This window comes from Protopterus annectens, chromosome 1.part1 (genome assembly GCF_019279795.1).
Source record: "Protopterus annectens isolate FY-2018-M chromosome 1.part1, PAN1.0, whole genome shotgun sequence".
In the NCBI taxonomy this organism is placed as follows: Eukaryota; Metazoa; Chordata; order Ceratodontiformes; family Protopteridae; genus Protopterus; species Protopterus annectens.
Genome location: NC_056726.1, coordinates 1240205230 through 1240217998, shown reverse-complemented (window position 1 = coordinate 1240217998; position 12769 = coordinate 1240205230). Strand labels below are relative to the sequence as shown.

The 12769-nt window shown below is 40.8% G+C and overlaps 1 protein-coding gene across 1 annotated transcript in view; it reads left to right on the top strand.

The window, feature by feature from the left end:
- LOC122809574 (zinc finger protein 84-like) overlaps positions 1 to 12769 on the top strand; it is a 225570-nt gene that overhangs the window by 50367 nt on the left and 162434 nt on the right. Inside the window, exon 2 of the mRNA XM_044081173.1 lies at positions 3309 to 3435. Coding sequence (XP_043937108.1) covers positions 3309 to 3435 — 127 coding nt within the window. The remainder of the gene's footprint in view (positions 1 to 3308; positions 3436 to 12769) is intronic.

Genomic DNA, 12769 nt, shown 5'->3' with positions numbered 1-12769 from the left:
AAAGGTTATTTTGACTGGTGGTGGTTTTGAATTAGTGAGTTTTGACAGAACGTTGAGAAACTAAATACATACATACATAAGTGAAGCACTGCATGTATATTGACAAGTGTTTCGGCAACATTCATTTAGTATACAGACTTTTAACACTGGAATATTCACACACATTTCTGTTCACATATTTGAACATCTGTTTAACTGCAGTGATAGAAATGCACAAGTCAAGGTAAAAGCAACTGCTGCCAAGGATTTCCAAATGTGAATTACTTAAAGCAGTCAAAAATTAATATGCTTTATGGCTATATTTCTTTGCTGTGGCTTCTTACAGCATTTAAAATGGCAAAAGCAAATATTACCATGCTCTGATTGTGACAACATATGATTAATAAACATGATGAAAGACCCCAAAATATTAAGCAATTTCAGCTTTCATTTCTACTTACTAAACCCAAAATAGTACCCTTTTATCTTCAGTTCTTATGCAGTCATGCTGTACTTGTGTGCACACTCTACCTTATAACCTCTACTAGACTGTAGCCAGTATACACACTCTTACATTTCATCTGCCAAGTTGTTGCCATTGTACACACTTCTATACTTGTGTGCGCCATAGTGTAACCAGTGCAAACACTCCTAGCTTTCAGTCTCTACCATATTATAGCCACCATGCATACACTCCTATGTTTCAATGTCTGCCATCATCTAACGTCTCTACACATACTTACATTTCATTGTCTGCCATCTTCGAACCAATGTATGCACTTCTGCCTTTCAACCTTTTCCAAATTATAGCCAGTGCACTATGTTTTAGTGTCTGCCATCTTTTAACCAGGGTGCATATGCCTGCATTTTAACCTCTGCCAACTTCTATCCAAAGTGCTGAAAGCTAAAACATTTCTTAGACCCTTTTGGATCCTCTGCTTTTCCAAATGATAAGCATCTACCATGCTTTACCATTTATCCTGCTCCTCTCTTATCTTCTGTGTTTTCCTGTCTCCAAAACCTTGGTAATTCCTATCTCCTTATTTAACAAGCACCTCCTCCTTTCTAACCTTTAAAATAACACTAAAATCCCCTCCAAGCAGTCAATGTGTACTTTCTATGTTTGCTGTAGTCTGTAAGAAAAACTAATGTACTCGTGTTCACACAATTCATAAGTATAGTGATAGTCCAATAAAAGTAAACTCTGTAAGTTTAACAATTTACTGATTTATGGTCTCTCTCATATCTTCCACACCATGTAGCATAGTATGTTCTCAAGACTGCATCATTACGTACTTAGCACCATTCAGTGTCCAGTGACAGAATGCTGGATCATCTTTAATTTTATTTCATTTATTTGTCTTTGTTACTGAGGTAGAGCAGCGATCTCTGTGGATCTTTTTCAGACTCCTCCAAGGAGCACGATCTTCAATTTCTTGTTCAAAGTCACACAGTTAGGCAGTGGAGGCTGTGGAAATCAAACCTTTGACCACATGAAACAACTCATTAACAGCTCCTTAATCCTCTGCACCAATGCCAGACAAATCATCACTTTGTTATGTATATCTTTTATTGCTTCCGGAATTGTTAATTACATCAACTTGCATTTGTTGTTTGAATATGTATACCTGTAGCTATCTATTATTAGGTTAAGTTGAGTTAAGCTTACTTATTCTGCTTTCCAAAACATTGTAAATGTAATTGTTTATTTCATTATTTGTCATGGGACTGTGGCTGAAAATGGACACATATGGCAATTCTACCAATGTAATTAAGCAAATAAATTAAAGAAAATAAATGATAAAGATCTTTGCTGTCAGCTACATTCAGATTAACTAAACACTTTAGTATATTTTCTGATCAGAATATTTTATTTTATAAGAAATAGCTATTGCTGTTTAATAATTAATTTAGAAAATAGAAATTACTTTCATAGTAAACCACAGTAGTTTTATTTTTAAAGTGTACTATTCAGCTGAAATGGAAACATATGCAGACTAGCATTTTTCTGAAGCATTGGGATTATAAGTACTGGTTTGCTGTCATTAAGAGTATACATGTACTACAAACAGAACTGTTGAATTCAATCTCAAGAATATGTCTTACTCTGAGAATAACCAGAAAATATTAGAAATGAAGTAACCTATATTTGTAGCTGACTTAGTTGTGCATATTAGGGTAAACATCTGACAGGGTTGGCTCACTGAAGTCATGGTGTGCCACGTTGTCCCATTATTGCTGTACATACTGATGATGAGCCTATAGGGCCATGATAAGGCTAGCCTCATGGACATTGCCTCTGTGGTGGCTCTGTACATTGTATGGAGAGGCAGTCACAATACCAATGTTTTGTGCCGTCCTTCCCATCGGGTATTGATGATGATGATGCCATTTCATGATGCAGTGGAGGCCATGTGGTTGTGATCATTAACAGTCTAACTTGTACCAGTCTATGGACCCATGATACATGTCATTTCATGTCTTAAATTGTCCCACCTTGTGCTTCACCTTTGTCTCCATGTCCCAGTAGTGTTTACCCACCCAGACCATTTGAGCACCCCCCCACGAAACATCCCATTACTATGCAGTATACCTAGATCTTACCCAGATTCCCAGGTGTGTACCAGAATAACCCTTCCATCTATGTCACCATTGCTGATCCCTGACATTGTGCCACATCTCACCTACCCACACCTCTATGTTATGTGTGTTGAGTAATCTCTGATGCAGAGTGTGGTCTGTCATTGCACCATACTGCATAAACTTGGTGTAGTATGTTTTATTTTCTTCCTCTGTTTTGGCCCATAGGTGTGGACCAGGTACCACCTCTTTGCCAGTACTGCAGTGTATTTCTCGTGCTTCAGCCTTACATGTGATTCCCCTGCAGCTGGTTACTCCAGCAGGCCTCCACTGGTTCCTCCTCTGCTGCTGGCTGTGGGCCCTCTTGGGCCCCTCTGATAGTGAACCCAACATGTAGCTGTTTGTGTAAAATCATGTTGTGAATCATAACCCAGATGCTATGTTCTATGACTCTTTATAACACACTACATGTTATTACTTAGTCTGCTAACAGGTATTAATTTGAAGCTGACCTTTATGTACTGAATAACTGTATGTATTCTATACCAGTAAATCAGAAATGTCCTGACATGTCATGATCCAGAATGTACTGATGTCTATTCCTGTTTAATAAAATTAATTTTGGTACTGCTGTTTCTGTACATTTTCTTATTGACTCTTGCAGACGAATTGTGGATGTTCTGTTGTTGAAGATCAAAGACACATCACAAGACTGAGACTAGATAACCCTGTGCTAATTCCCTTTTCAGGTACCAGAAACCTTTGAAGAGGTTGCTGTGACTTTTTCCAAAGAGGAATGGAAAATGTTGAATGAACAGCAGAAGGAGGTATACCGAGAAGTAATGGTGCAAAATTATGAGAATATGATCTCGTTAGGTAAGCAAATGTGTAAATGTGTAGGCATTAACAAGATTACCTCCTCATTGATGGTTTCAGTCCTTTACCACTGTCATTTATACAGAGTTGGTTAACGGTATCAAAAATAATTAATATGCAGTAGACTGAAATAGTAGAGAAACTGTAATGTTAGTGGAATGAAACAGGCAGTCTAAAATGAGGCATTCTGTAACTTTCTGTGAGATGTTTGGTTGGGATAATGTGGGCTGTTTCCTTCCATTTGATGTTATATGAGTAAGATGCAGTCCAGCTTGGAAAAATGCTCGTGTGTGTATTTGTAGAAGTAGTTTAATACCACAGTTGTTTTTAATGGAGTCCCTGAAGAGTGGAATAAATTAGTGCAGCAGGACATCCTGAGCCATCCACTCAAACAGAGGAGGGATGCAAACCTCTGCAGAGAGCATTGATCACATAAGTAAAAGAAATGTGAAAAGTTATGTACATTACAATATAGATTCACAAGACCACGTAATTTAAGGAGAATGTACATTAAGTAACCAGTGAATGGAAAAAAATGCTATTTCCTACATGATTAAGTAAAACTGTGCATTATATGTTAGGAATGTGGCTGTAGAAAATTAGCTGCATTCTACTGTAGGGATTTAATCTTCCTGCCATTTTGGTTGTATGAATATTTAGGATGATTACCTGTGTAATTTATAAATTCAAGAACTTTGCAGGGTTTATTAAATCTGGTCCTGTAGCTGACCTCTACCAGATCTCTGGAGCTGAGGTACATAAGCTGTGAGATCAGTCTATCTAGCACACATTTAAACAGGCTCATTTCATGAAGTATATGAAACACCATCCTTTTTTGTCATTTGCTGCTTGTGCGCACAGAAAATATTCTGAAGGTATACAGGTAAGTGCTCTTGGTGTTTCATATACTTCATGATATGAGCCTGTTTAAATGTATTGTATTGTGGCAAGTTACTAATGAAGATGGTTTTGTATCAGCTGGTGTAAATAACATTTCTGTTGTGAATGAAGTAACTGATAACGTGGTCCTGTATGTGTTGAGGCTGCCATCTACTCCATACCATTACCCTTTCTGTAACCTCATTAATGCTTTCTTTACCAGTCTCTAAAATGTACGTAATCAATTAAGCAAATCCAATATTGCACTCTTCTCCATTACGTAATACTTGATGCATCCATTTCCAGGAAAAATGTTTAATGAAATGCTGATTATTCATAGTAATGATGTTCACTTTCCACCCTCATCTGGATTCATGATGATTCATCAAAGGTAATTCAACAAGTGCCATTTTTGTGAAGTAAAATCTATGAAAATCACTTAAAGCAAATCTAAAAGCAAGTTTTTGCAAGGCAACAAGCCTCCCTGAACTCTAGTGTAGGGGAACCCCCTCAAACATATGTACACCAGCTCCATGTTCACTCTGCAGTGGGGAGAAAGAACAAAGTCTAGTAGCACAGAAAGATTCAGTGATTCTACTTTGCACAGCTGGCAGTCACTGAGAGAACCATTGCAGAGTAGTCATGTTGTCACTCATGCTCCAAAGTTAATTTCTGCATTGAATTTTGGCAACAGCACTGTAACCAATTTCAAAACTGTGAGCAAATGCATAAATTTCACCAATGGCATTGAATATATTCATATTGGGCTGTGAACTTTCCTGTTAATAAGTAACATGCTATGAATAATTAATAATTATAATTAAATTACATAGTTATCTATATGTTAAATGCCCAGCCATATATCATTGCTCATTTATAGTATTATTCTTGTAGTAAAGATACCAAAGGCAGTAAAATATCAAATTTCAAGATTTGCATGGGATGCATACATGTTAATAAACATTTTCTGTCAAATGACACTAAGTAGCTGATTAACAATCTCATTTTTATAACAAATTATGGAGGTCTTAATTATGCCAAGGTTAGAGATAGCTGAGGCTCTACAACTAACAGTTAAGATAGGAGGGAATGAAATAAAAATGGTGATGTATAATCAATCTGCAGGAAAGTCTCCAGGAACAGATGGTATTCTTCTGGAAGTTTGGAATTTAGGAGGGAAGAAAATGATAAAGATCTGGAAGGTTCTGTTTAACAGTGTTTTAAAAGGAGGGGAAGCAGCAACATCTTCGAAGAAAGCTGTAGTGGCTGTATTACCTAGAGACCCATTTCAATTTTTAAACCATGATTATAAAGTGTTTGTCTATAATAGCTGAAAGAATGGTAAAGGTGTTGGCAAAAATTAACTGGTATGGATCACTGTGGTTTTGGGGGGGGGGGTAAACATTTGATAATGTTAATAGAACACTGATGATCCAGAGGAAAGCACTAGGAAGCCTTAAACTGATACAAGCTCTTAACTCTCCTCGTTAATAAGGAGAAATTAATTGTAAGCACTAAACAGCCTATAAATGCAAAGTACCTTGTAAAGGTAAGGGAAAACAGCTCTTATACTTTACAAAAAAGCACATAAACAGGCATGTCCAAGGGTCAGCTTCCAGTGATTTCTCCTGTCCACCTGGTGAATCTGGGTATACTGGGGCAATGCAGCAACTGCCTCGTGTACACAGACAGCCCTCTCCTCCTACCACCCAACACTACAACCTGCGAGAGATGCACTTACATAGCCAAATTGGAAGCAAAGCTCTCTTCAGCCAAGATTGTGCAAGACAGTCAAGAGGAGAAGGTTAACACCTGCACTACACCTCAAGCAACACATAGCCCTTCAAAACCCACACCATCAACACCCACACATAGCAACACTAAACCCACATATGCAGAGGCCCTTTACATTAACCTGCCCAAGCAGCAAGGACGTCTGAAGCAAACAAACACCAGTCACAACCAAAGTGACACATAGCTCACAACACCAGTGTGCCACCCAACAACAGCCCCTAAGGCAAGACAATGTGCCCAACACTTTAGTCATAGGTGACACTATAGTCAGGCACACTGATGTTCCACTCACCAGGCTGAACAAGGAGAAAATTACAGTCAGCTGCCTGTCGAGTGCCAGGATCTGCCACATAACGCATGCACTCAAGTCACTCCACAACAAGTACTAATACGACTCTGTCGTTGTCCATGTTGGAGTTAATGACTTGAGACGTACCTCCCTGGAACATGAAAAGAGACATGGAAGAGCTATTGAATCATGTGGCCCAGGCAGATATGACCCTAGCCCTGAGTAGCATCCTGCCTTCACTCAGTATGATACCAGAGTATAAGCACAAAATTATTGACTTCAATTGGCTAAGCTTCTGGTGTCATTCAAAGGGAATCCAGTATCTGTCTGCCTGGGATGACATGATCGACAAACCACAATGTTTTGCCAGAGATGGTCTGCACCTGTCACCCCTGGGATTCGGGTTACTGGCTAAAGCTCTTGCCACCCCTATAGTGCCTTTTTTAGGCAAAGTTCAAAGGACAAAACCACAACCATAACAGATACAAGCATGCAAAATCTAAAGGTAAAGCTACTCAATGCTAGAAGTCTAAACCTCAAAATGCATTCTCTCGAGGCACTCCTAAAAGTGGAGAACATCGATATCTGTGCAGTAACTGAGACCTGGTTCAAGGCTCCAGAGAGCACCCCTGCAATACCAGGCTACAACTCTTACCGCACTTTTTGGCCTCCAAACCAGGACTGAAACACTAAAGCTAGAGGAGTGTCCATATTCACCAAGGATATTCACACCTCCAGGCTAGTTGCCCAACACAATGCATTTGAAATTCCCCAGGTGCAAGTAACACTATGTAAGACTGCAATCCAAATTGTAGCTTGCTACAGATCCCCTACCATGCCCCAAGATTCTCACTACACCTTTCTAAATATACTGGAAAATGTTAAGATACAACCAAACACCCTAATACTGGGTGATTTCAACTACCCTGCCATTAACTGGGAAAACTACTCTGGTACCAACACCTTTTGCCAACGGTTCTTGGAATTCATAAATTCCGATGCCCTGGATCAGCTAATCCATTGTCCCACCAGGGGCTCCAATATCCTAGACCTGGTAATTACCAACATGGGAGATAGATGCTCCACACCAGTGGTCACCCCCTTGTTGGTCAGGTCTGACCATAAGCAACTCACCCTTGACATCCACATCCCACCCCCACCCCCCAGTAAGGAAACCTCTGTAAAAAACTTCTCCAAAGCCAACTTCATGCTACTCAAGTCTGAAGTGACAAACTTCATGAGACCCATACAGACGGGAGCTGAAACTTCGACTGCTGAATCCTACACTAAGGCACTGTACGAGCACATCCACTCGTGCATGAATCGTGCCATCTCAAATAGAACCAAGACTCTCTCCTTCAAAAAAAAGGAAGCCAATCTGGTGGTTCCCTGCCATAAACAAACTAAACAACAGAAGAAAGAAAATTTTGCAGAAAAGAGGAAAATCCCAGGATGCAAAAAACTCCTTACCAGCCTCAGTAAGAAGCTGAGATCCCTCATAAAATCCTCCAAAGCTAGTTACGAAAATAAAATTGCCAAAGATTCCAAAGACAACCACAAGGCATTCTATAGTTATGTCAAGAATCTAAATGGCAATGCTCAGATATGCTATGAGCTACAACAGAATGGCATTAAATATACTGATCCCAATGATATTGCCACTATCCTGGCAGATCGATTTAGTGCCAGCTTCACCCCCCCCCACCCACTAAAGGGCCCGTCTCAATACCAAAAGATTGCCAAATTCTGGTAATCACGGCCACACAGGTAGAAACCACACTCTCCAAAGCTAAGAATACAGCATTCATGGGACCAGATGACATCCCGGGCTGTGTACTACATGAACTACAAAATGAACTGGCACCTCATCTAAGTGTCGTGTTTAATCATAGCCTCACCTCAGGCTTTGTGCCCACTGAGTAGTGCACAGCTACACTTATCCCACTCTACAAGGGGGGATCCACCTTGGATCCCGGGAACTACCATCCCATCAGTCTGACGAGCCTGATCTGCAAGGGAATGGAGTGTATTATCATGGAATTTATAAACAAAGACATTGGCAATCTTCAAACACTGCACCCCACCCATTCTGGGTTTGTGAAGGGCCGATCTTGTCTCCTGAACCTGACTGACTTCTTCAAATCAGTCTCCAGAGCTGTGGACGAGGGTAAGGCAGTCCACACAGCCTATCTGGACCTCGTCAAGGCCTTCAACACCATCCCCCACTCTGGAATCATAGATAAACTTACTAAGCTGGGCATAAACCCCTACATCACTCGATGGGTTGCCAGCTGGCTTACTGACAAAACCCAGACTGTAAAAGTAGCCGACTCCAAATCCAGCTCCAGACAAATGACAAGTGGAGTACCTGAGGGTTCAGTCCTGGGGCCGCTCTTGTTTGGCATCTACTTGTCTGAAGTACAGGCCAACGCTAAGGGACTCTGGCTAACAAAGTTTGCAGATGACTGCAAACTGAGAGCCATTATTGAATCCCCAAATGATGTGGATATTCTACAAAAGGGCCTTACAGAAACAGTTGCTTGGTGCCAGAACCATGGGCACAAGCTTAATGCCAAGAAATGTATAGTATCCCCTTTGTGAAAAACCATGTACCCATTAATTACCACATAGGTGGCAGTACACTAAACACTGAAAGTGTGATGAGAGACTTAGGGACACAGGTAGACAGTGGTCTCACCTTCGATAACCACATCGCCACAACAGTCAGGAAATCCTTCTATGTGGCACACCTCATCGCTAAGGGCTTTTCATCCAGAAAAAAGGAGGTCATTGTCCCACTGTACTCATCCCTTATTAGACCCATTATAGAGTACAACGCCCCATTTGGTATGTACCTTACAAGACATCTGCAACAGCTGGAAAGGCCGCAGAAATACCTCACTAAAAAAAATCATTGGCCTAAAGCAGATGCCCTATGCTGACTATCTAAAAAAAACTCCAGCTATACTCTGTGGCATATCATCTACTCAGAGGCGATCTCTACTTAACATACAAGGCCATGTCAAACCCTGAGCTGTTGGACATGCTCTACTTAAAGAAATCCCAATCCCTCAGAGCCACACGCTTCAGGGATCCAAACCTTGTCATCTCAATGAACAAAACATGTTGGAGGGATAGGTTCCTGACCCAGAGACTCCCCATACTCTGGAATAGACTGCCCATACATGTCAAGCAGAGCACCTCCTTGGCCGTCTTCAAAAAGAACCTTGACGATTGGATGGGAGATAGGAAATTCACCCCTGGGATCATGTCAGTCACCCTGCTAGACAGGGGTTCAGGGAAGTAAATATCGTGGGAAGAAATGTCCAGGGAATTGTTATGGCTAGGCTTGTATAGGCCCTAGGGCTGATAGCCTAGTACTAACCTATGAAGCAGATTGTAAGAAGATGCAGCTGTTGTTGATGGTTCTTGATACAGAGAAAGCATTTGACAGAGTAAGCTGGGATTTTGAGTAGACCAATGGAAGCATTTGCAGTCACTGATACAATAATAAGGTTATTTAGGAGGCTATATAAAGAATTGGCAACAAGAATTAAAGTTGGAGGGTTCGTCTCTGATAAATTGTGTTTGAACAGAGGAACCAGGCTGGGGTGTCCTCTTTTCGCTGTTATTTGCTTCATATTTAGAGCCATTGGAAATGAAAATAAGGGACTCAGAAATTCAAATATATAAATAGTGTGGTAATCAAAAGTTGGCTTTATGTGCAGATGATATTATTTTGTACCTGATAAATCCAGAAAAGGGCATCTCAGTGTTGTGGAACATTTTGAGACAGTTTCAAGTTTCTTCGGGATATAAAATTATTAGTCTCCTTCGGCTGTTCCCATTAGGGGTCGCCACAGCGGATCATCTGTTTCCATTTCTTCCTGTCCTCTGCATCTTGCTCCGTCACACCAACCACCTGCATGTCCTCTCTCACTACATCCATAAACCTTATCTTAGGTCTTCTACTTGTCCTCTTACCTGGCAGCTCTATCCTTAGCATCCTTTTCCCAATATACCCAGCATCCCTCCTCAGCACATGTCCAAACCAACGCAATATCGCCTCTCTGGCTTTGTCTCCAAACTGTCCAACCTGAACTGATCCTCTAATATACTGATTCCTAATCCTGTCCATCCGCTTCACACCCAATGCAAATATTAACATCATTAACTCTACCACGTCCAGCTCTGACTCCTGTCTTTTTGTTAATGCCACTCTCTCCTACCCATATAACCTAGCTGTTCTCACTACCCTCTTGTAGACCTTAACTTTCACTCTTACTGGTACCAGCCTGTATAAAATTAATGAAGATAAATAAATGCTATAGCTGTACATTATCTACCCACACATGAATTGGTTCAGCAATGCCCATATTTATGGGTACACAATAAGATGAAGTTGTGATCATATGTGGTAGCGCCATCTGTGCCAGGGAGAGTAGGGTAGAACATGTGTACATATTTATTTATTTATTTATTTATTTTATTTTGCATTTGTTAACCGGGGGTGTCTGACTGAGCCAAAAAGGCCCTTTTTCAGCAGAGGCCCAGGGAGAAAAGCTCCACATAGAAAAATTATGGATACATTTATATAACATACATATGCCAGCACAGTCAGCTGGAGTTGTGGAAAAAAAAGTTTGTCACTTGATTCTCTCTGTTATTTGTACAGATGCTGATGTTAAAAACCATATATATATATATATATTCTGTTACCCGTGTTAAAAATGTATAAACGCATATTAATTAGATTGTATTGCTGTAACTGATCAAATGTGAATGTTTTATCAGAGAACCCTAGAAGGGTGGAAAGTCTGAAATTGTGTTATAGCTTTCAGATGCTGCCACAGATGTTGCCACAGATGTTGCCACAGATGTTATTATGCTCTGTGTGTGTGTATTATATCAGAGTCAGGTTACCAGAGGTGATGTCATCCTCTAACCTTCTGAACTGTTTGGAACCCTCTCGGCAGCAATTTAGAATATGACAGGAAAGATTTCTGACTGGATTTATATCTCACACATCCACACAGTCAGTCAGTGAGATTCAGTCAGTCTGAGAGATTGAGAGAGAGAGAGAGACATCATCTGGCTTTTTGTGTGGTAAGACAATCAGCACCTATCAGCCTGCCTTGCCTTAGTGAGTAGTCGGGGAACAGTAATTCTTCAGTTAGACAGAGACATCTAGTGAAAATAGTTAGTATTGTTTTCTGTAACTGAGAAAAGTACAGTTTTGTACCTACCATAAATGTAGATGTTCGAGGATCTCCATTGCTGCAGTCCTGACAAATGGGTACTCCGCTGCCCACCATCGGCCCGAATACCAAAGGGCTAGAACCGGCGTCGGTCACGGGCGCCTGAGACTGACGTAAGTACTTGTCAGTACAAATGCGCATGACCAACGCCATAACCACAGTCTTTCTTGCCTCAGACATCAGAATGCAAAAAAAAAAAACCCAGTCTAAAAAGAAAAAGGGGGAAGGAGGGAGGGAAAATAGGACTGCAGCAATGGAGATCCTCGAACATCTGCATTTATGGTAGGTACAAAACTGTACTATGTTCGTCGTCTCCCATTGCTGCAGTCCTGACAAATGGGTAGAATCCCAGAGCAACGGAAAAAGGGAGGCTGGCCAACTAAATAGCAGGAGGAGCTGCAGACATGCCCTGTAAGACTGCAGTGGCAAACCCAGCCCTAGACCTAGAATAAAGAGGCAAATGATAATGCTTTGTAAAGGTATGTACAGAACTCCAAGTAGCTGCCTCTAGAATGTCTTTAGTAGCTACCCCTCTCAAAAAAGCAGTAGAGGTGGCCGTAGCCCTAGTAGAATGAGGCCTGATCCCAACTGGAACCTCCTTACCATGATGAGAGGAACAAAAAGCAATACAATGGCCGATCCACTTGGAAATAGTGTGTTTCGAGACAGCTTTCCCACTTGAAGCCACAGCAAACGAAACAAATAACTGTTGAGATCTCCTGAACACATTGGTTCTGAACAAATAATACCGTAACTGCCTATGCACATCCAAAGAATGCAAAACTCTTTCCCCTTCATTTTGGGGGTTAGCATAAAAAGTAGGCAAATGTATAGATTGGTTCAATGCCACATTAGAAACTACCTTAGGCAGAAAAGTAGGATTAGTGCTAAGGAAACTCTGTCCTGGTGAAAAATCAGAAAAGGTTCCACTGCCATGAGAGCCTGTAATTCAGATACCCTTCTAGCAGAAGTAACAGCCAATAAAAAAGCAGTCTTCCAGGACAACAACTTCAATTCAGCCATAGCTGCAGGTTCAAAAGGAGGCAGAGTCAGCTTTTCCAAAACAAAATTAAGATCCCAGGCAGGAGTAGGAGCCCTTCGTGGGGGTCTTATA